At 37.5% G+C, this 25,411-nt stretch overlaps 2 protein-coding genes across 2 annotated transcripts in view; both read right to left on the bottom strand.

Moving 5' to 3' along the window:
- Positions 1-4,409, bottom strand: part of cplx4a (complexin 4a) — a 6,439-nt gene extending 2,030 nt beyond the window's left edge. The window contains exons 1-2 of the mRNA XM_046067280.1: positions 3,966-4,409; positions 1,546-1,633 (exon numbers count right to left, since the gene is read on the bottom strand). Coding sequence (XP_045923236.1) covers positions 1,546-1,633; positions 3,966-4,129 — 252 coding nt within the window. The 5' untranslated portion in view covers positions 4,130-4,409. The remainder of the gene's footprint in view (positions 1-1,545; positions 1,634-3,965) is intronic.
- An 8,570-nt stretch (positions 4,410-12,979) lies between these two features.
- Positions 12,980-24,699, bottom strand: lman1 (lectin, mannose-binding, 1). The gene is made up of 13 exons (XM_046066720.1): positions 24,441-24,699; positions 23,196-23,350; positions 21,717-21,824; positions 21,175-21,236; positions 20,700-20,799; positions 20,410-20,533; positions 19,094-19,152; positions 18,793-18,925; positions 18,337-18,524; positions 17,927-18,006; positions 13,819-13,981; positions 13,604-13,728; positions 12,980-13,509 (listed from the first exon to the last, which is right to left on the bottom strand). The coding sequence occupies exons 1-13, from the start codon at positions 24,658-24,660 to the stop codon at positions 13,473-13,475; spliced, it is 1,554 nt and encodes a 517-aa protein (XP_045922676.1). The 5' UTR covers positions 24,661-24,699; the 3' UTR covers positions 12,980-13,472.
- Between the last annotated feature and the right edge of the window lie 712 nt (positions 24,700-25,411).

Here is a 25,411-nt window from a genome sequence, read left to right as displayed (position 1 = left end):
TATATATATATATATATATATATATATATATATATATATATATATATATATATATATATATATATATATATATATATTTTTTTTTTTTTTTTTTACTATCTCACACCTGAAAGCATGTACATCTGTCCTCACTTTTCTCCATTGAAAGAAAATAATCAGAACAGGATCCCTTCAGGTGCCTTATTGTTGTTGAAAATCCAATTAAAATGCATATTTCAGTTCTAATGAAGACACTTAGACCTTTGTTGCTTGTTGTTTTTTTAAGCTGGCAAGAATGAAAAATAATTATATTTATATGGATAGTCTCCTGCTCATGTCCTCATTATATATATGCGGTTTCAATTTAAAAGACAAACAATTAAAAGAAATGTGCCCATTGTTTACAGCAGAAAACTGAACAATAGAGGGTCTGTTGCATCAGACTATTAGAAAAACGCCTCCAGCAGCCAAGGTCACCACTGCATTCAGATGAATAAAAATCAGCTATAAGAAAACCTGCATTAGAAATTGATTTAGTATTTCCCATAAGAAAAAGTTCAGTACAAGCACGTTTTCACCTCCAGATTAATTTACAGGCTTTGAAGACTCTCTACTGGTATTAATCTATAAATGGCTTAAATAAAACCCCAACATACCTTTTGTGCTCCTGCCATTACAGCAAATAAAATATCCTTTCAAATTGTTCGTTTTACATCCACTAAAGTAGATGTTGTTCTTTCTTAAAGTCAGTTCACACTGCCTGGTGCTCCCTAATGAGCCTGGGACACCTGCTCAGCTTTGGCTTTATAAGACTCAAGGTGCAATATGGGACACACAAGCTAACATCTCCCGGACACTGGTTGAACGTCTTTCTCACTAATCTACTGGCATGGCTTCCACCTCCTGTTGTCCAAGCTGTAGCTGCCAAGAGCTAAAGAAAACCTCAACCATGAAGCAGCTAGTTGATGCTCTGCCTGCTCAGTCAGGACACTTTAAAAGCCATTTAATAAGACTGTTGATTATAATTACCAGTCCTTATTAAAAGACTGAGAAAAGTAGTATTTAATATGATGAAAGAAAAAGGAAACTGATAAAGAAACAGCATCATAGGTAGAGTTGAAGCAATTGGTAACAATCTACTTTAAAGTCGCCTGTTTAGCATTTAGCAAGTAGTATATAAACATTTAATAAATCATTTAAAACACACTATAATGTCTTTGTAACTCTTCCTGTGTGCATCCCCAAGGGAAGGCTGCTGTATATACAGTGATGAATAATAATGAATAGTACAGTAATGAATGACAATATGGTAAAAAAAAATGTTATAATAATATGAAATATGTCTTCATAGGAGAAGTTATGGTTGTTGACAAATGTGGTACATTAATAAACACTTCTAAAAATTGCCTTATATCAGCTACATTATATTGTGTTATAAACCATATAACAAATATTCATACTGTGTAGTGCTTATAAGTGCGTGGTTTAAAGTAAAGTGTTACCTTTAAAATAATTTAAATAAAATAGGAATTACACTAGAGCTGTATAGGGATAAACGCTCCTTACCTTTGGCAGCCTGTATTTGTCTCTGAGACACACCCTGAGTGTTGCCCTCTCTGCCTTCCTGTGTAAGAAATCTGCATCCCTCTCCATCCTGAAATATAAAAAAAACATAATTAACATTGTAACCTTTGTTGTTGGTCTTGTTAGTTGAAGAACATCCCAGGTCAGTTAAAACAAAATATTAATAATTTTAATCTCTTTCCTGTAAAACATAAAGGGAAAAGCTACAAGAAAATACCAGCAAAATGGTATTTTATAACCATGTGTTTGCGCCTGTCTTGTTTGCCATCTGTGTCTCAACGGCTCAAGAGAAGCATAATAGATTTTTTCAGCATTTGGATTTTCATAACAAAAATTGTTTCTTCTCAATGGCTCAGTCTGTATTGCTTTTACTGTATCTTAATCCAGAATGGTACACACATCCACATCAGATAACAAACAACAGAGACAGTCTAGCTCAACACAACATCCTCCAGTTCACCTGAATATCATTAATGCAGGAGATCATGTCTGCAAAAAAAGATTTCAGTTTAACCAATGAGGTGACAACTAAGATTCAGATTCATAAAGAAAACATTAAAAATATATTTTTAAAAGAAAGTAAGGTTTTGTATACAAAAATAGGTGTATCGTCATTGGCTTTTCATTCAAGATTAACTATTATTAACCTCCCAAAACTGCTGTAAACATATATTTTAAAACTTACATGCTAGATACACAAACTGGGTTTTGTTGTCTACTTTTTATGACTGTTATAAACATTGACTCTATTTTACTTTTGGATAAACGTATCTGGCAACAAGCCAAAACATGTAGCATTTGGTTCGACATTCAGTTTGAGTTTGAACAGGGTTATATGCAGTTTTGGTAAATATATAATATTACTTAGATCTGAAATCCCCTAAATTGTTTTGGCATAGTAATATAATGATGATGAATAATGTACTTTCAGTTATTCCAGTGTTAGTTTACTTGCTTTAGATCCATTCATTTAGAAAATACACCAAAGCTGTATTCTGTGTTAGGCATTAAATTTGATTTAAGGTAATAATTCAACATTCATTACACATGAGTTTACCAGCAGCCTGCACTTTGTCAGACCCTGCATTTTCAAAGCCAGACTCACGTACTTTCCCTCAGCTAATTAAAGGTGGGATTATTAGGCCAGACTGAGTCCAGCAGATTTGCAATCAAGCCAAGACGCCGCAACTTGAACTGTAGTGAAACAACAAACAAACACAGAATAACACAGTCGACTTAGGTATCTAACAAAACCATAAAGAAACTATACATTCATTAAAATTCTTGATCTGGCCGGATCAGGAAATCTGAATACATTACTAAAGATCTATAATCAATCATTTGATGTCATCTTTTAAAACAAATAGTCATTTTCCAAACATGAGAGGGAAGAGGATGCATTCATCTTGTTATGTAATACAGGCCGACCTGAATCTGCGGGATGCTGCAAAATCTACTTTGTATCACAGATGTGCAAATTCCATATTTGTCTCATTTTTAAAAGAAAATATAATTTGCTTTACAACTGAATTTAGAATGGATTAATCACATTGTTGCTAAGTGTACATTTTATTATTTCCATGTCTGATATAGTGAAAGAAACTGGAACTTTATTTTATTTTATTTAAGACAAACTGATCATAATACACCATGGACAACAACACTGTGGTGGACCAAACCAAACTACCTGCAGCTCATATTACTGTAGAGTTTTAAAAGTTTAAAAAAAATAAATTCAGAAGATATTCCAGAGACAAGAAAAGAAGAGTGACTCTTCTCCGAAGCAGACTCAGGCAACCTCAAATGACAAATAAATGAATGTTATTTTGCTTGTGATTGTGAATGATTTCCCTGCTGCATGAACACAGATCCTTAACCACGTGATTTTTTGTGTTTCCTCATAACTATTGCAACATTTACTGCCCTGAAGTCCATGTTTTGGAGGTGTGATAAAACAGCTGTTTTACATTTGCTTACTCAGCTGTATTCAAAACTAGAAAGGACCTCAAAATGTTACCCCTAACTGCTCATGATGCATAAACAGATTATGGGAGATTATTGATCCAGGCCCAGCATGACCTTTAGCCTCAGTGTGTAGAAAATTCTGGAAAAAAAGAAAAGATCCTCTTGTGCTATCTCTGCTGTGACCTTCAGCAACAGATGCATCTCTAAGAAACAGCTTGCTAGTTGTGAACTCATAAAAATGATAAATACATGTTTACATTTTTTTAGGCTTTGAGTAAAATAAAATATATGGATAAATGTAACGGAAAAGAGGGAAAAGGTAAGAAATGAAGGGTTGTATGCTTGTCAAGGTCAGATTGTACATTCTGCAGCCATAATGTTTTCAATGGGCCAATGGCATCAATATAAAGTGGAGTACTGTCCATGTTGCTACTTACTTCTCCTCCACCACCTGTTTTTGGTACTCTTCATACTCCTCCCGTGTCATCCCTGCTGCTTTGGCTGGATCTGAGGGGGTGGCCTCCTCTTCTTTGTCACCTCCACCACCAAGACCTATTCCTGACAGGGGGTTCCCAATCATGCTCTTGATCAAGAAAGCCATCTTGAGTTTTGTGAGGGTTTACTCTGCAACGATGAGAAGGTTTTTTTCGTAGGTGAAACTGATGCTGCTCCCCTTTATGGTGTCCGATTCGCCTTCCTATAGCTGTCAAATCCAGTGGTAGCTCTCTAGCTAACCTGCTGCTTGACTATGGAGCCAAGGACACACTGACGACAAGCAACAGACACACACACACACACACACACACACAAACACACAAACACACACACAACGTTTTGCTTTGGCCATAATCTGGATTTAATCCTCCCTGCTCCACTATGCTAAGAGGCAGATGGCCTGTTTTCTTTCTATTTTTAAATCATGCAGACCTTTGTAGATGTTTCTCTTTATTAATTTTGACACTTTGCTCATTCTTTGGAGGAATGAGGTGCAGCGCTCATCGTAAAAATGGTTTTGGAGATGGGTGTCCTCAGTTTGGGAACACATATGCTGCTTCCGCCCAATAGTGCGTAATCATATTAGTGAAGTACGGGCCGGCTCGTGCGCAGCTTATTCTGCTGAGACCAAGCAGAGAGAGAGAGAGAGAGAGAGAGAGAGAGAGAGAGAGGAGCAGGATTAGAGTCTTGTTTATCCCCCAGTGGAGCAATCGTTCATGCCGTGCTATTGTTCAGTGGGAGGATGATTGACACAGGAGGATGAGAGGTGGAGAGGAGACAGCTCTCATGTCATCCCACGACTCCATCACAATCTGCAAGCTTGGCGAAGCACGTAGATTTACCCCAGTATTGAAACATTTCAGAAATGCTCATCTTCAATCAAATATGTCTTGCAATAACTTTGGTTATGTTACATGTAAATGCATGTTTTTCTCTTTAAGATAACTCCTTTTACACTACAATGCTCTTTCCTTCAACTCTTAGGGGTTTGATTATTGAGTATAGAGAAAAATAAAGTATATATTACTGAGATAATTTGATTGCGCAGTCAACAGGAAATGTGGGGAATATATGAGAAGAATGACATGCAGCATAGATTTGAACCTTACAGGTAATTCATCTTAGATCGTTAGGCCCACATTTTTTTAATTATTTGACATTAAAATGCATAATTTAAATAACCATCTATTCCATCCACTGTACCTGCATAGTACCGGGCTACAGGATTGACAAACAGTTCTGTGTTTTTCACTGAAGGAAAGCCTCAGTGTCTTAATAATCTCTGATAAGCTTTCAGGTTTCCTTTGGCTGGTTATATACAGTATATTGCCACAATTCACAGCACCACTTCATAATAATTCCTAATAAAATTAATGCCATTTCCAGTGGTGGACAGTAATTTAGTACATTTACTCAAGTACTGTACTTAAGTACAAATTTAAGGTACTTGTACTTTACTTGAGTATTTTCTTTTCATGGCACTTTTTACTTCTGCACCACTACATCCCAGAGAGAGATATTGTACTTTTTACTTCACATTTATATTACATATATATTATTTAGTTTTAGTTACTAATAACTTTACAAAGTAAGATTTTTACTAAAAAACTGTTTTAAAAAAATTATCTTTTGTGATAAATTAAAGTACAGTTTATAAAAGTACAGCTGACACGATTATTAGATGGAAACTAAAATTAACTGGCAACAACTTTGATCGTTTAAGACATTTTTCCAATACAAAGGTGAAGATTTGCTGCTTTTCCCTTTAATTATTTTAAGTTATTTGTAATGAATTAATCTAAGAACCTTCATAATAGTGTAGCAGTCACAGGACATTTATTTTCTGCAATGAGCATTTTTTTAATATATACTTTATTATATATACTTTTAATTAAAGGAGTAAAGAACCTGAATGCATCGTCCATCACTGACACACACACACACACACACACACGCACACACACAAACACACACCAGGGCAACCTGTTTATGATGAATGCCATTGTTTAATAAATAGTTTATCTACTGTATTTTTAAATTAGTCATTAGCCTAGTCATGTCACCAACCAATGACAAACATAACCATGCTAATAGCAGCCTACATTTTACTTTTGATACTTTGACAAGGGTATTTGTGCATTTACTTTAAATACAGGATGTGTACTTCATCCATCACTGTTTATTGTCAGCTGAGCAAAAACTGAATGTTTGATGGCAATGTCAGTTGGTTGGTCTGTCTATCACTTTGGCCCAGATTCATATACCTCAGCAACAAGTGGATTTCCATGTAATTTAGTACAGACATTCATGTTCCCCAGAGGTTGAATCCTACTGAGATAGCACCACCATGAGGTTGACATTTCTGGCAATTAGTGAAATGCCTCAACCATTATTGGATTGATTGTCATCAAATCTGGTTCAGACATTTCTGTTCCATTTCCCTCAGGATGACTTGTAAAAGTTTGGTGCCCAAGATTTTAATTTGTCTAATACTAAAGGGATTATTTTCTTTCTTTCTTTTTTCTGCAAAGTAACCTCAATTTTGGGGGCCTAAACATACTCGAAAACTCACCAAACTTTGCACAAAATTCAGGAGTGCGAAAAATTTTGTATTTTATGTGTTTCAGGCATGTGCGTGGCAAAATGGCTCGCTAGCGCCCCCTACAGATCAGCCCCCGGACTAAGTTTCACCTACATGTATAAAATATGACGCACTTTGGATTTAATGGTCAAAAACTTTGTACTTTAACAAACTCCTCCTAGGGATTTAGTCCGATCAACTTCAAATTCTCGCTGTGCAGGCTAAACCCATTGACGATTAAAAGTTGTACAAACGCCACATAGTGATTTTCGAAATTTTTACTAGGCGTATTAAAAATCATTTTTGATTAAGGAGCTGTATTGAGGAGCATATATTCGTGCAGATTCTCCTGGCTCACTCCCTCTTTCTCTCTCTCTCTCGCTCTCTCTCCCTCTCTCATGAACACCGTTGCACAAACATGTCCAACGTTAGAATAACCCCCCCCCCCTCGCTGTCATTCTGTGGGAAACAGTGGAAAGTAATATAGTATCGTAACTAGTAACGTAACTAGTGACTTTTATCACCCAGCAATAAGTAAAGTAATAATATTACTTTTTTAAGGAGTAATAAGTAACTAGTAATATATTACAATTTATGAGTAACTTGCCCAACACTTCTGGCAACAGAAAATGACACGTTTTGTGCTGTAATGTACTACTCCTAGCAGGTTGGACATATCAACTACAAAACGGTCCCAGAAAACCCATAACACATTGATGAAGCCATGATGTAAAACGTGTGACTTTGCAGTTAAAGGTGTGGCGGTGGCGTGGTGGCAAAGTTAAACTCTTCGCCATTACACAGGAAGTTGTATAACTTGACTGTACATGCACAGATCTGTACCAAATTTTACACGTTTAATAAGAGTCCCGTCCTGAACACATGTAGAAGATAACATTCATCCATAGTCATAGCGCCACCTGCTGGCAACAGGAAGTGACCTTCAACGAAGCAGCTCCCGCGGCACGTTTTATCTACATATATGAAATTTCTGTGGCACATGTATCATGTCCAGATGTTCAAAAAAGCCTCTTGGAGCAATGCCCTAAACACAACAGGAAGTCGGCCATTTTATGGTTATTTTTGGATTTTTTACACACTTAATACTTGAACGAACTCCTCCTAGAGAATTAGTCCGACCGACTTTCAGATTTTTCCTGTCTACTCTAAAGCCCTTGATGATTAAAAGTTGTACAAGCGGTGAGTTTTCGTGAAACGGCGTGCCCGTCGCGTGGCGTCCAAAATCGATGATTCACCATGAAAGGGGAAGTTGTTTTAACTTCAGTGTAGATGCTCACATCTGCACCAAACTTTACGTGCTTGATAATAGCCCCACCCCGAACACATCTACATGTTCAGTTATAGTCGTAGTGCGAAGTGCTATGTAGCGCCACAAAGCAGACACAGGAAGTGATGATTAACACGTTTCTGCAGCGTCCGAAGCCCGTGGCAAATTCACAGCCACACTGTCAGAGCTCCAGAATCTGCAACGTGGCCATTGTGCTACATGTGCGAGGGTCCGCCCTACGCTGCTTACAGCTTTAATTCTAATTATAATCTCATCAGCCTTAGCAATTAGCCAATGTTAGCATGCTAAGACGCTAAAGTAAGACGTTGAACATAACATAAACATTAAATGCTACCTGCTAAACATAAACACTTAGCCTTTGTCTCAGTGTACTCAAATTCAAATTCAAATTAGCTTTATTGGCATGAATGTATGTAATGTAAACAATATTGCCAAAGCTATATACTTTGGTGTACTCACTCACAGAACATGGCTGTAGACTCTTCAGTCTTGTAATCTCTTTTTCCCTGTATAGATACAGCAGATGAGGAAGGGGCACAGCCAGGTGTAAAGGGTTTTCAGTGGTAGTAGCTAACAGTAGCTAAAATCTGAAAGTAAACTTTATTTAGCATTTATAAGTCATTCTATTCATGGTAGGTGAATTATAATACACTATAAAACTATATAATGTAGTTTGAAGCAGATACGAGGGTGCTAAGTTTTTGTTAATGTTTTTCTCAATTGTAACTCTTACAAAGCAGCCATTACTGTATATTAGTGTTTAATGCTTTATCCTTCTGAGACCTGGCAATTCATTTTTGTCCTCTGTGGTGGACATGACACTGGGGCTGTATTTTAAACACCATCCATATAAGCCTGTTTCAGTCCTAATGTAGACCTACTGTAAAGTAAAATAGTAAAGAGTAAATCCTGGGTTTTCTAGTGATGTCAGAGCAACGGGGGTGTGGACAACAGAGCAAATGTCTTTTGTAAATGGCAGGAAAAACAGCAAGCAGCTTCTACGGCCCTAAGAAAGGTTAATGATCAGATTTATACAAATATCATGTTTGTATTGTTGATAATGCTTTCGTTTATAACGTATGACAGCCTGACCTATCTTTTTGTTATATTTCAAGCCTTTTAAAATACACTTTTAAGTCCATTTCCTTTGCAGGGGACAGTGGGAGTCATTTTCAGCTATTTTTCAATATTTTTGGTATTAATCATCATAATAAAGTGTAGGAGAGAAGGATGCAACTGGAAGACCTTTGTGAAGTGTGTGAAGTGCAACATGTTTCTTTGTGTGTCAAAGACCAGTAATTGCTTTCTAATGTACCATTAAATGATGTATTCATCACATTGTATGTGTATGGAGGTAAGTTTCACATCTTCACCCATTGAGCAAAATGTTTTTAAAGGTAGTAATGTTTTATTAAGGTTTCTTAAAATGGAATATGAATTTTCCATTTTGAAATGTTTTTTATATTGTTTAGGCTAATTATAAGTGTTATAACTATTGTTTTTCACTATAAGTGTAGGCTAATAGAAACTGATAGCAAATGAGTTCTTATCAATACCAAATTTATGGCTTATACTATATTTTTTGCATCAAATGAGACCTGACATCCCCTACAAAGTACACAAAATAAATATATTATTGAGAACAAAAATCTTGTTCTTACATCTTACTGGAATAATGTGAAAGAAATCAAAATATAAAAACTTTTTTTCTTCGGGGGTCAACACACTGTCTGATTTGTTGATGTGTGTTATTTTACAGTTACGTTATACTGTGTTAGGCCTACTGTTTATAAATCAGGGAGGTGTGTCGCAACCCTCACCACTAGGCCCCATCTACACTACTGCGTTTTTGAATTAAAACGGAGACCTGCACACTGAAGTTTGCACCTCCCGTCCAGACTACAACAACGAAAACGAAGACCTAAAACGGAGAAGTTTGGCAACGCTGTAGACCCCGTTTTGCGTTTCAAAACTCCGGAGGGCGTTTTAGTGAAGACGGGCCAAAACAGAGGACTTTAGAAATGATGACGCAGCCCCTTACGCTCGGCTCTCTGATTGGGTCTTATGGTGCTTTCAGACCAACTGCGAATCACCTGGCTACACTTTTCTGAGTACATTCGCTGCAAGTGTTCACACACAACGCGAGAATCCTCACTTTTTTTCTCCAAGTAATGTCCAGTTTTGTCCGGTTTTTATATAAATATGAAGTCGCAGTCCGACAGAGCTAACGACGCTAACTACAACACTGGAACCGGATGTGCACGGAAGCTAGCTGCTGAGAAGCTCCAGTGATGATAAATCAACGTTAAAATCCCAAAAACTAAAGTGAAAAGCTAATTTAATAACAATAACTCCGAGCTCCTCTCGCGAGTAAACAGCGTAGTTGTCAGAGCAGAATCTGACCGACTATGGGTGTTTATTTGCGCAATGGTTGCAGCGCTGCTCCCTGCTCCTCTTCCCCAAGTTTAGCAGCTCTCAGCCGGCCAGCAGATTTTCAATCCCCCGCTCTGCCTGGCCTTCTCCACACGCTCTGAAACCTCGGAGACATACGAAGCGCCGCTTAGCGCCGCCCGACAGGAAATCGCAGCTCTACTTGTCTTTGCATTGACTTTGTATGTAAACTCACCACCCCCGACGCTTGCTTCACTTTTGGTCTGAAAGCACCATTATAAGTCATGCAAAGCAGAAACACTATGCTACTGGCCGGGTTTTTGACATGGTATTTTTATTAAAATATTCTGTACTTTGCAAATAACACTTATCTGCCTACACTTGTACTGTGCATGTCGCCGTTTACATTGCAATGACTCCCAGTTTGTTTTCTGACGCCACACTCCCATGTTAAATTCAGTAGCAGTCCCAGGTCGTTATTGGTGCATGCACCTGATTCTTTGTCTGTATTTAATCTTTCGCCAAATCTTCTGTAACTACGAACTAACATCTGCTTCATGTTTACATCGGCACGCGCATACCCAGTGTACCTGAGAGGCCACTAACTGTGTGTTTTCAGTCGCTTTAATGTAGAAGGAGATCAACACCAAAACGCAGCTAAAACGCTGGTGTGGACGGAGATCGTATTCGTTTTAATTCTCCGTTTGTAAACTAAAATAGAGTGTGGATGGGGCCTAAAACTTAAACACTGAACCTTTAAAATAAAGTGCTACCACTGAGGGCCCCTACCTATAATTGCAAATCCTTGGGGTTAAAACTTGACTGTACACAGAAATTACAAATAAATAATTAAATGTAGGCGCAAGCGGCAATGATCGGGATCCAAGCAAGTTGTGAAAAACGAAACATCTGACATTTTCAAAGGAGAAGAAGAGATGCAGATGACTTGAGAGATTAAAGTGATGAAAGAATTTGGCCTTTGAGATAATAGCAGAAACACAAATTTGATTTTTACAGCATAGCCTTGAGATCAGAGAGTGTCATTATATGTACCTGACTACTGGGTGAAATGTTCAACTCACCAGCAATGTTTTATTTTCCCAAGATTTAAAGTTTAAGCTGCACAAACACTTTCAGGCAGAGAAAATCACTCGATCCAAATAAAATAGAGACCTGAACAACCCTTATGGTCAGCAAGTCTCACGGTTACCTGGGGATTTGAACCCTGGATCTGCAGAGTAGGTGACTTACTGACCGAGCTACTCCTCATTAGAGAGGCCATTTTTACACATCACCTCACAAGTTGAGGTAGTGATGTCACATGTACCATACCTGGATAGTTTTGTCAGGTTAAACTTAAACAGCTTACAACAGTCAAGATGTTGGTATGAAAATTCTGAAAAAAAATCACAAATCATTCTGCTGGTTTTGTGTGTGTTGTCAATTAGTTTGGTGGTATTTGATAGAAAACAAAAAAAAGTTATTCATACTGTACAAGTTACAGCAAGATTTTGAAGATCACTGCAGACTCACCATTTGACCGATCTTAAAAACCCTTTGAGACACTTGACATCAACCATCTAGAGAATGTCTGTGTTGATTTTGGTAGCATTTGAAGAAAGACTTGAATTAACATATTCTGAAAAATGTAGAGTGACTGACTTCTGAGTTGATCATAGGTTGCAGTGAGGCAAACATTTGTCACATATCCATGGATGTGTGGACACATACGGATGTCCACATACTAGGACATACGGGTGATTCTTCGATTTTTTGATGTTTGGAATGAGAAATGTTTTGAAATTTACATTTCTTGTAATAAGCCACGCCCACTTTGCGCAATTATTACCAAATTTTATACATCAACTGCATAGTCACGCTAGATTGTACAAACCAAATTTTGTACGAATCCATCCTGCAAATTACGAGGTATAAACTTTTTTCAAGTGTAGCACCCCCTAGTGTATGTAGTGTTATGTAAAATTGTAGGTAAAGACACAAAAATAAAAATGTATGAAAAAAAAAATGGATCGACGTATCAAAATTCTTTTGATAACTTTGACCAGCTATGTCCAAAGATTATCCTGACAAAGTTTCAGATCAATTGGCGACATCTAGGATGAGTTTGCAAAACTAGGTTTTTGAGAAAAGTGATAAAAAGTCACATACTTTGACATTTTTAGAGCAGAAGACCCATTGTAGCAAAGATGCAGAGATCCAGAGATTAAAATGATGAAAAAGGTTTTACTCTAAACAAAGCTGTTTGAGATAATTGCCAAAAACGTAAAGTTGATCGTTATAGTGCCACCATGAGGGCCATTTTTTTTGCCTGAGTAGTGGGTGAAATTTGCAACCTACGTGCCAATTTTGGTGAGTTTTTCAGCAGTTTTTGCTGCCCAAACACTTCAGAAAGAAAGAAAGAATTTATTATTACCTTTATGTCACCATTTGATCCATTAGATATACTGTGTTATCGTCAAATCACTTGGCTGCTCTTTTTTCTACAATTTTACTTTTGTGTAAATATGAATTCCAAACTACAAATCTTTGTACTGTAGCTTCTAACTGGAATAAACTGTAATCATGAGAGATTCATATAAGATAAATATTATTCAATGAAGATGCATCCTGTGTGGAGTGTATCTCACGTGATGAAATAAGCAGACATCACAGAGTGATTTGTGTTTTCTGTTTATGTAAATTGTTCAGGTAGAGGATATGTCAGATTCTGACATGTTTGACTTAATCAGAACAGATAAACAGAAGCAGACATCTGCTCTGAGTTTTCATCACCAATAGTTCAGCATTATTTTATACAAAATTGCACATGTCAAAACACAGGTTTGTTGTTTTTTTCTGTCAGTTCAGTTTCCTGAAATGGGACAGTGGCAGATTTCAACTTTTGAACACAAAATCTAAAGAATCTGACCAACCAAAAATACTGTAAGGAACATATTACATCATGTTTGAAATCCACACTAGCATTCATACACAACGATTTAATGATCAAATTAAAAGTCTGCAATTAATTAAAACGGACTTCTTTAACAAAACTAATTTTTCCAAGTACAATAATTTACAATCTGAAAATAATCCGACCAAAAAAAAACAAATTACCAAAAGGGACATTCCCTCATTTACACACTTTCATTTCAGAAATTAATTTAATCAAAAGAACTTCTTTGCTGCTGCTTCTTGTTGACTCCTACAAAAGAAAAGAAGGAGAGACACAAAGCATTAGAGAGTTGTTTAAATCCACACGCACACGTATGGGCCAAATACAAACAGTGATGTCTTACTTGTACATGATGTAGCAGAAGAACAGGACCGACTGGACCACTATGAAGATCGCAAAGTGAACAGTGGATAAGCAGGTAGGCATGGGAGGAACCTCAGGGCACTTCATAACCTTCTCAGCAGGATTCTGTGTGTGGACATACACAGAAGAGAGAGTTCAGTCAGCAGATCTATTTTATAAACCGCTCAAAGAGAGATTGCATGCTCTGATCTGCACCTGAACATTACGCTGGACCAGGTGCTCCACGTCCCTTTTGACTGTGTGCAGGTGTTCCTTGATTTCGTTGAAGTGCTGAATGGTCTCATACGTTCCCATACCGACTGCATTACCCTGGTGTTGGGCTGAGCCGATCTGTTTCAGTGACTCGTAGAAAGAGTTTCTGCAGTAATAAAAAGAAGACACACTTAGTGACAGTCCCTGTAGGAGCAATGCGCAATATACATTAATACTGCAACTGGCTCCCCAAAGGACTGATACAAATCATCTATATTGCAACAGCCTTTTAATACCAAATAAATACCTCACAATTTAATCAAAATATTTCCTCAGCACTCAATTTCATACATTGTGTGTTGAAAGAATTCATGTTGGGAAACATGATGTCCAGTAAATATGCTGTGGGGTGTCATTTATTTACAGTAATACAAATTGTCCAAAGTAAATCTTTTAATCCCTATTTGCTTGAGGCTACATATTCACAAAGTTTGAAAAACAGAAAATTACCATCTGATAAAAGAGGTCATGATTGCTAAATTAATCCCTTATAAAAACATGTTCTTACAACAGATTACAAGTACAGGAGGTTAAGAAACAGACAACAGAGGAACGCTCTCTGCAATATGGAATCCAGAGACAGATAAAAAAAAAATACAAAAAGAGTGAACGTATCCTTTAATAAGAACAGGAAACAGCGTGCAGAGGGTGGTGTGATGGGTGAGAATGAATAAACACATGTACATTCATTCTGTCTGTGCTGGGTTTTGATTGTGGACTAAAGAAGAATAACAACTGCTGTTAAATAAACTAGTGAACCAGTTTAATATGCAGTATAGCCAAATCAATACTGTATTATTGAGACCACCACCTACTCCTTTCCAACACCTTGCTTTTCATAAATATCTAACATAAACAAACAAACATCTTGGATTTTAGAAGGATCCCGTATAAGTGTTTTGTTATTTTAACAGTTTTAACGTTTTGCAGTTGAAAAATAAACTTTCTGATTGCCAAACTATGTAATGGAGTCATTTTATACATTAGCTTAAATATATTTAGACATTTCTGTGCTGCAGTACCTCGTTAGTTATCGGCCAACATTTACCAGAAATACCAGACTTAATCCAGTATAAACACTGTATTACGTTTTTGTCTAATTTATGGTGGTTGTTATAATATTTAGACTGGTGAGCTGACATAATGACATGAAAGGTTACCTTAGATTGGCTTTATTCTTTATTGTCTTTTTAGAACTTTCTTGTAACAACTCACTTTCTTACAAGTTTAAAGGAATTGCTCGAGAGTTTTGGGAAAGACATTTGCGCTTTCTTGTTGAGAGTTAGATAAGAAGATGTATCTCAAGTCGGTACGCTAAAGATGAAGCTACAGCCAGCAGCCAGTTAGCTTTGCTTAGCATAAAGACTGAAAACGTGGCTGGACTGGCTCTGTGCAAAGGTATAAAAATCCTACCAGCACCTCTAATGCTCACTAATTAACCCATTACATCTGTTCTATTTGTTTAATCCATACCAAAAAGTTTAAAAACAACTTATGGTTATTTTCTGGGTTATTTCTTTGTCATTGAAGGCACCCAGTTGAGACTCCAGCGTATTTCCCAAAATGTCAAACTATTCCTTTAAGTATCCTAAAGATTTCATGGAGAGTTCATGGTCGAGAGGGTTAAAAGTCACTGCCCTAACATCTATACCCCATCCTGCTAACGGGGTAGAGAAATCCTGTTAAGTTTGTATGCGTTTACCATTTCACACTAAACCTGAGCAGTGTGAGGGGCCAAAAAGTCATTTCAGATATTGACACATTCAGACGGACGATAGGTGCTGTTTTTTCCTGGTTCACTGCATCCATCTGGGTGTGTGTGCGCCTTTCTTTTAGTTACAGATGGTAGTGTCAGAAATTTCCATACATCACTCCCTCAAAAAGACATCAAAATATAAAATCCAAGACCATTACGGCTCACCAGTCAGAAAATGTGAAGTCCGTAAATCTGTATCTTCACTTTCAATTTCATCAGTAAATGAAGTAAAACTACAGTTTAAACCAGTCTCAGAAGAGAATGAAGACGTCTGAGCCTGGATCATATTTCTCAACAAAATGCAATTTCTGAAAGTTGATTACTTACAGGGAGAAAGCAATAAGTTTCCCTTATCATCTTAAACACATCTAAGACGATTATAAAGAAAAAAGTGACTTGACAAATAAAGAAGGGATTGTGACAAGAACTCAATTGGAGGTAACCCATGTTTTTCCTGCATATGACAGATGTATTTAAAGACTCCTAATCTCATAAGGACAAAATGGTGCTAAGATTTGGCCTTTTCTTGCTCGGCCACATGGCTGAGGTCTGAAAGGATGGACAGGGATGACATATAAACAAAATCTAATTTGTTTCACGGAGAGGGAGGGAAAAAAATCTCCCTTGAGAAAGCAAATGAGCATTTATTAAACCCTACATCTAATCTTCATCTTCTACAAGTGACCCATTTATGTGCAGAAAGCCCTCCTTGGATATTTGGAGAGTCTGAGATGAGGTCCTATCATAAACTCTGTGTTTAAAAGATGGGTCAGGATAAACTGAGCGCTTAATCTACAAAGTAATACAGATCAGTCGCACACATTAGCACATTCGAGGGAGCAGCTGCAGCCTTTTGCCAGGGTCTGAACTTATTCACTGTGTCAAATCATCTTACTCCCGTGCAACACTCTGATAATGTGCTTTCTTAAAATTTAATCATTAAAGAAACTCTGTCTTTCCCTGCCATCTACACAACATAATTCACTTACAGAAGCGTTTGGGTGGAATTAGAAATTGAGACATGTGTAAGTGAGAGTCTGGGTTCATCTGACTTATGGGTCAACAATATAATAAAGAAAATCATGTATGCAAAATAATTTTGAGGATGAATGTCCTGCTGGATTTAGGGCATATAAACAGCTTGGTTCTTTTATGATACATGCGACTAAGAGATTAATGTTACATAAAATAAAATCTTTAATATCGTGTGATTCTGATTAATTCTTAATGCAGATGGTGTGTTCAAATTAAGACACACAATCAAACTGCAGCAACAGGCCAAAAATATGCCATTATTTCTCTGTCCGAACAGTTGATTTGTAAGTTATTTTCAATTAACAGCTAAACGCACAAGTCAGAAACGTTGACATAAGCAGACTAGTTACATAATTCATAACTTAACCATTAGTGTAATTGAGAAATAATGAATACAAATCTGGAAATTCTAAAAAGGTCAGGCTTTTTTTTTTTTTAATCTGTCCACAGGCACAGGCACCTTAGAAAAGCAATACAAAAGCTCATATATGTTATGGACTAAATGCAAGCTCTAAACATAAAAATATTGTGAATCATTTGAATCTTTTGCCGTGGAAGGCACAACATAATGAAATCTCTTAAGCTGTGTTATCTGTGCACTCTGTCATCTGAGAGTGGCAAGGAGAGACCATTTTTAAACTTGAGGAAGAAAAAGGAGAAGAAGACTACTACTATGCCTATCATGCAGTAATTACTGTATGCCTCAGCAATGACACAATTCTTGTTCACAGAGATCTTTTCAAAACAGACCCTCTAACTCAGTCATCTTTTGGGTTTCCCCACATGGCCCCGGTCTTTAGGCTGCTGATAAAAAGTTTGAGAATATGTCCAATTTTCTGCAAAGAAGTCCTGTATTTACAGCAGGTCTAATTTACAGTATACAACTGCTTAACTCCTAAAATGTAATTAATCTATTTATTTTATCAAACAAATGAGTAAAATGGTTTAGAGCTTACAGTGTGATGATTATCCCATTTAGGGATGAGGCTTTTAAGCGTGCGTGTGTGTGCGCGCGCGCGCACATGCACGTGACTGACCGACTGTGGAGGGACTTGTTACTGCAGCTGGATTATCGGGCTGGCAGCACACCTGTGTGGCGACTGCATCCCGAGATTAAATATGATTTGAGGGATTTAACCGCCAGGATTTCCCTTGTTTTTCTGAAGTATCACGGATCCGTCTTTATGTTTGTTGCAAAAACAACAACTAGTTTTTAACACTGAGCAAACGTCAACAACAACGGACACTGTCGTTACTTACCTCAACTCATTCAGGTTTTTGAGAACCTCCTGCTGGGTGGCTACAACAGAGCTCAACTGTTGTTGACCGGCAGTGTCCAGCTAAAGGAGAAATATAACATAACGGTCTGAATGTTAAACACTCCAGTGTTGACATTTGATAAAGCAGTCATTAAAAAGGTTTAATAGTTCTCATAAATGTCATAAACTTAACTTCAACTAGAGTAAGAAATTACACTGAACGGAACAAACATAAATCTGAGCAGGTTGCAAGTGGTCAACTGACTAGATATAATTTTGTAGAAGCACCCTCTATTATTCAGATTCCTACAATTATGCTTGTGTTAAACATGCAATTCTAATTTATTAATCCTGTACCCATAACTATGTGCATTCTGGTGTGAACTCGTCTCTTGGCAGTAACGTGCTCACCTGTCCTGACTCAGCGTTCATCCCTTTCTTGGCGACCTCGTCGGTGATGACCGAAACATATCGCCTCTGCTCATCCAGGATCATAGCGAGCTGCCGGTGCAGCTGTTTGATCTCCAGGTGGATCCGGTTCTGGCCTTCAAACACCTGACGGATCTCCCGGTCATTCACGCTCTCATACAAGTCCTCAGCTGCAGAGGATACAAACATCCAAGATTAAAACACAATTAAGATAAAAACCTACAAACCTATCATGAGGTATTCCAAATGTAAAATTTGGGCATGCTCGTGTCTCTTTGAGTATATTAGGATATTTTTATTTATATTATTATTTTCCACACAAACTAACTTGGTTTATTCAGATAATATAAATCTGATAATAAACACTTAAAATAAAAACAACAATTTTATGTTTAATGATCACTTTATGATTGGGGCATTTGGTTTCAGAAAACTAACTTGGCTCTCCTTGGACATCTGGGTGCTCTTTCTGAAACTCCTCTTTCTTTTTGTCGAGCTCTTGCTGGAAGTTCTGAAATTCCTCTTGGTACTTGTCCTTCTCTTCTTTAGGAATCTCAGATTCAGGTGGGGGCTTCAATGGGAAAGACAAAAAAAAAACCCTCTCTGAACTCAATAGAGGCAGTGCTTTAGGCTATGTAGTGCGCATGCATGCATGTTGCACACAGAGACACACAGCTACAGGGAAGTGAACGGCACACACACTGGGAAAGTATTAGGAGCTCTAGGAAAATGTAGTTACCGGTTGCTGGCCTGGCTCTGTGAGTCTGAATAACAAAAAGGACAAAACGTCGTGGTCATCTGATGGAGGAAAGAAATTCTGAATTAGAAAATAACAGAAATGAACATTTACATTACTGCACAGTAATAAAAAGATAATAACGGGTTATAATGTAGGAGGAAAGGCAATACCATGGTAATTACAAAAATAGTGGGTTATAACAATGGTAATATGTGTTTATTTTCTGTAACAGGATAATAGCAGGAATGTTGCAATGTTATTCCGGCTCGCCATTCTGTGTAAAGCGTAAAAACACGGAGGTAATAACAGGGCAGATTTAACGTCTGTGTGAAAAGGGGGGAGTCGGCAGGACGGGACAGGGGTGTGTGACGTTTTTTTCCTCTACCACCATGGGAGATTTAAAAAGCAGCAAGCGGCAGTTAGCATCAAATCACTCGCACAAACACACTGCTCGCACTGATCATTTTGTATACGATGCACAGCAGCTTTGCTTGTGTTTGCAGAGTGGCATAAATGTGCACGGCTAACAAACACACCTCAACAGACGCCATCATTACTGTTTAGAAAGCAATGATGCTGCTTGACGTATGTCACACCAGACACGCTGTTGTGTTACAGGTCATGCCTCTTCTGCTTCCACTAATTATGACAAGCAGCTACAGAGTTGTTAAATTCACTAGTAAAGCTCTGTAGCTACTTGTCATAATTATGAAGTCATACTGGAGTATTTAGTTACAAATTAGTATGATATATCATTTTACTTGAGGGGGCACAAAAAGAGTAACTAATAATTAAGTAATTAGTCATTAATAGTTGTGTGCCGATCAGCAGCTGGTTCAGAGTTAATCCGGACGACTCATGAAAAAAGTTGTCAGTCTGTCAATTCTCAGATATCTCCCAGTCAGTTCTATAGTAAATCACCATTATCTGCTATCTAGTCCTGCATTCGGAGTTATTCACTAACTACTTTAACAATTCATTATGAGGGAATTCCAAGTTGGCTTCTTTGTAACTACTCAAAACTTCGTGAACCATATTGTAAAGTGCTGTCCTGAACAGTCCTTACTTAGAAATACGTACAGAAATTTCAGTGGAATAACCACAAAGCAGCCTGATTATGCTGCCACGGCGCTTGACAATTTCACATCATTTCGTATTTCAGCGGAGCCTAGACAACAAGTCTGATGTATAAATGACTCAACACGGATGATAAGAGTTTTAGTTAGAGGACAAACAAAAAATACAGAGCTTTTTAAACAGGTAGATCCTGACATTAAAACTTTTAAGGGTTTTTAACACAGAGAATAGAATAATACCTGCTAAACCACCAGTGGCAGCTGAAATGCCAAAGAAGCCCTCGCTGGGAATGACCATGTTGTCCACCTTTGTGCAGAACTCATAGTCCTCTTTGTCTGGAGTGAAACCATTGTTGATCATCACCTGAGGAGGAAGATAGAACAACGATACAGCTAACAAAACACCACTGACCGTGCTGATCATTAAACATCATCTCTTCATATATATACACACGTATACAACTTCATATATACAGGTATTAATTCTTGTATTTGATGCTTAACATGTGAGTGTTTATGGTTTCTCCTACCGTCAGAGTCTTCTGGTAGTACGTTATTTTTGCTCTCACAGGATAAGGTTTGTTGCGGAAGTCTCGTAAACAGGTCCCGAGGGCTTGTGTGGTGCCATCACTGGATCAAAAAAACATTTTCAGACCAATTATAACAGTTACATTCATCTATATATAGCACTAGACTCCCCATAGACACTGAGCATGAACAGGGAAATTCTGATTTAAGTTTATTAAATAAGTAAATAACATTAATGCCCGTTTATGTTTTTGTAAATATTTGTTTAGCAGTACAGTAAACAGTGTGAAATCTAAGACAAACTGGAATGGCATTTAAAAAGTGATTTAAAGCTTTCACTGGGCCGGGGGAGATTAGGAAAGATAGAGGATTATTTACTTTCCAAGCAAATATAATCATATTTCCTAATCTTCTTTAAGTTGTTAAAATTTGAGTTGGTGATGACATCAGAGCAAAACAAAAGAAATGTTGACTTACTTTTGGTGGTCATAAACAAGGTTGCCATTGTTTCCCACAACAATTATAGCTGGGTTATTTTTCTGGAGTGAAGATGAGAAAACAAGGAGACCCATTAATCCTTTATTTTTGTCATTTGAAGATCAGAGGTAGCTTTGCTTTTAGGTAATCTTATTCAAAAATATAGATCCCACACCTGAGCACAAATAAATAACATTCAGATGTGATATAAATGGACCTGTGAAAGATTGTTTTGCATGACATCGATAGATAGATTTAAACAAGAGTAAAGAAAGAATTGTACATATAGGTTTTTTTAAACCACCAAAACTGGTCAAAACAAATATGTTAAGATGCAGAATATGTAAATGTAAAGTGAACCCCACAAATGGATCAGCTCAACACTCTTCACCTATAACTAAACCAAAGAGAAGCTGCGATTGTTGCAGTACCTCTGTTGCAGATCATCTTTGAACTGGCAGTTTCAACCAAACAAGAACAGAAAGAAAAATCATGAATAGCTGGGGCTAAACAATTCTTGGAAATGTGAAGTTGACACCAACCTTTCCATCGTTGTCAAAAGAGTCAAAGAAGACTCCAATTCCATTCCACTGGTCAGCGGCGCCGTACACGGGGCCGTCGAGGCCTTGTGCAGTGGTGAACCACACAGCCTTTTAAACGAAGAAAATTTTGTGCAAATATTAGTTTGTTTTAGCATCATTCACAAAACAAAAGTAGAACGCAGGAGCCATTTTTTGCCTCTTAGGTTTCTCTCCTGATGAATATGTTCAGATCAACAGTGAGCTGTGAATGTAAGAGAATATATATAAAAAAGGTATATAAGTATTTATTTAAGTGTTATACTGAGGCTATGAATTAATTTTTAGCCATCATACCTTGATACAACAAAATCGTCCAGAGACATGTTTTAACTACATCAAAAATATGTCCATTAAAAACCTCAAACTACTTATTCAGCACAAATCAATTCATGGGTATCCAGTCGTGATCAGTACATCATCTCCTCTGAACCTGTATTATTTTGCTTAAATATTGCTAAGAAATACCCACTGAGTTCAGACCACTTCAATAAATATTCCAGGCAAGACAGCGGCTGACTAATAGTTACACAACTTAGCCTATAATTTGGGTGATGTGTTTCATTAAGGCTGCCGAGTAAAGTTTAATAAAGGTGGACTGTTTACAGCTCAAGCTAGCTCAAGATGTTCATGCTGTTCACAAGAGTTTGTCCGTCATATGAGAAAATGCTTGTCATTACGCCCTGTGGGCACAACACACCACCTGAAACAGGATTTGCAACTTATCTTCAAATTCGGGTTTCTCCATGTCAGATGTGCAAAGTTTCATAAGCTCAGTCTTACTTAACCGTTGTTGACAGGAGGAGGGGGGTCCTCAGCTCTCATTACAGCTAATTTTTATTTCTCACATCAGCATGGTCAACATATAGTCAGGCTTGGTGTATTCATCAATTATGAAGTCGGAAATCTTTGGGTGTAAGGTTGTGGCTCAAGTGCTAACTGCAGGGTAGTAGTAGCAGTAAGATTTTTGATACCTGAGTTAATATGACTACTGAGTTACCAATACTTCTTCAATTTTGGGGACCTTTAACGTGTTTTAACTTATTTTTAATTTAACAAAATGTGCTAATTTACTTTGCCTACATAAAATATAACATTTAAGGTCTAAAGTAAGAAAGGTTTACTGATTTAGATTATGAAATATTGGATTAAAGTAAGCAAGAATGTGACCAAGCACTCAATACCAACTTTTCATCAACAACGTTCGATGCTACAGACACATGTTGGTTGGTACTTTAAAAAGTATTGAGGTTAAATAACCAGGTAAATACCCAGCCCAAATGTAGATGCATCGATCATGCCAGTTCAGTGTTCTGTCAGAGTTAAACGTGCTCCTGAGCGAAGCAGATAGTTCTGGACATACAGTGTGTTAAATGTAAAACTACATTAATAAGATGTATAGTATAACACATTCCCCGACGCATAAGTTTCACCCCTCCTTACCAAGCCGTCCGCTCCCATTCTGCCTCTTCCAGACACTCTGAAGGTCACCTCAGCCTCCCAGTGTTCAAAGTTGACTTTGTTTTTTGTCCACACAGTGCCCCTCTGGCTCCTGAGCGATGGCGTAATGCGCACCTGATCTGCACTGGGAATAGCATCTGAGATGAGGAGGAGAGATGGAGAGAGTGAGCAGGAATTCAGGAGCATGTTATGTTCGATGTTCTCTATGAAAACGTGGTTAATAATGAGAAATTATGTGAGAAAACATACACACAAAAGTAGTCTATAGTGACAGTCCTTTTTATGCATGGCTCCTTCTTCCACTCGATCCGAAAGAGCTCATGCCGGCTAACTTGTAGTATTGTTATTATAAGGCAGCGTTATCAGGGTGTGCCTACTCTCTAATCTTTCAACTGCCTCAGTACCTGTTTCAGAAAGTGAAGATAATTTTCCTCAAATGTGTTTATACAAAAGTGTTACATAAAGATTTAAATACCGTGGTGAAAATAGGATTAATCGACAATAATTTTTAATGTCGAGGGCTACTTATCATTGTAACTTAAATAACTTTTGAGTGCTGGACAGACAAAATGATCAAACGAAGCAGAAGCCCATAACATTACCAAATTCCAGCTTCTCAATCATTGTCCCCTTGTTTACTGTCAATGAGTTTTCTGTCACCTCTATATTGTCCTTTCTAACAAAGGAAAGAAAAATATCCCCCAAGAGGATGATGTCATATTTGACTCTTCATTTGTAAAATAATCAGTATATCTATCACTAACCAAAACAATCTTTAGTAACAGACTTTAAATCAATGCTTGTTTAGAGAAAATGCAGTGTAATCTCGTGCAGCCCTTAGTGAATGTTCCTATCAGCAACTGGACAACTCACTGTGTGATGCAAGAATCCAAAGGCCTATTTTTTTTTTGCAAGAGGAAAAAAGTTCTACACTCTGGCAGCCATCAGAGCCTTTTAACGTGCAGTTTTTAAATCAGCCCAGGACACGTTTGAATATCACTGTTCACCTAACATAAAGCTCGGGTGCACAATGTATGCATTCCCCGGTGCAGTTTTGAATGAACAAAGCAAACCGCTGTCACTTCTCCACAGCCTGAGCGGAAGCAGCTTGCATTGCAAACCGTGAACATGAACCTCAGCTGTCCTCGTTGTCGTGAACGTTAACGTTAAGTTTAAACATTAGTTGACCAGCAGCTCTGTGGTGCTGACAGCTGGGGACAAACTTACTTCCAGTGTGGATCCAAAACGGGATACTTCCGTCGGTTTGAGACAGATGCGGTCCTTTGAAGCTGTATTTGTACTCAAACCGGCGGTGAGGAGGCTCTTCTGACGTCAAGTCACCCGCGTGAATATCGGCGACACTGCACTGAAATATTAACGTTGTGAGAAAAGTTAAAATCAACACACGAGTATTTGCAGCCGGGCGCAGTGCTATGGACACCGCCATGTTTCGGTATCACTGCTGACGTAGCGCTGAGGCCACGGGCATGACGGGATGCCTGTAGGGCCAACAGGGCGTTTTCTCATTGGACGATTTTTTGGTCCTTTTTCTTTCTCTTTTTTATTTTTCGTTGTGGTTACAGCTGATGTCAACAAGAGGGACGCCGGCTGTACATAAATCACACTGTCAAATAAATAAATAAAACATTACATATATTCATAGTTGTATATGCCACTTCTCATACGCAACTAGACAAAAAGCTGTTTATATTGCTGGCTTTTTGGATTTAGCAGATTTTGCATATCTGTTTATTGATATTTTATATTGCACTCAATATGTACTGCAACTGCTGCACAAAAGTTTTCCTTCGGGATAAATAAAGTTCTGTCATATTTTACATTGAGGGTATATGCATAGGCCTATAAATTAGAGCTCCACGTATCAAAACATCGTTATTAATCTGCCAATTATTTTCTCTAATAATCTTTTTATTGTTTGGCACATAGTAGTGACTACAGTGTCCTAAAGCCCAAGGTGATGTCATTAAATGTCTTGACTCTGACCATCAGTCCCAAAACACACAGATGTGAACAAATATTAAAGAGGTCATATTATGCTAATTTTCAGGTTTCTAATTGTATTATTATTTTATTATTTTTAATGGGGTTGTACCAGAATAGGTTTACATAATTTAATTTTCAAAAAACACCATATTTCTGTCATACTGCACATTGCTGCAGCAAATCTTTTCACCCTA

The sequence above is a fragment of the Micropterus dolomieu genome, linkage group LG13 (genome assembly GCF_021292245.1).
Source record: "Micropterus dolomieu isolate WLL.071019.BEF.003 ecotype Adirondacks linkage group LG13, ASM2129224v1, whole genome shotgun sequence".
NCBI classification, from domain to species: domain Eukaryota; kingdom Metazoa; phylum Chordata; class Actinopteri; order Centrarchiformes; family Centrarchidae; genus Micropterus; species Micropterus dolomieu.
This window is presented reverse-complemented; position numbering and strand designations above follow the sequence as displayed.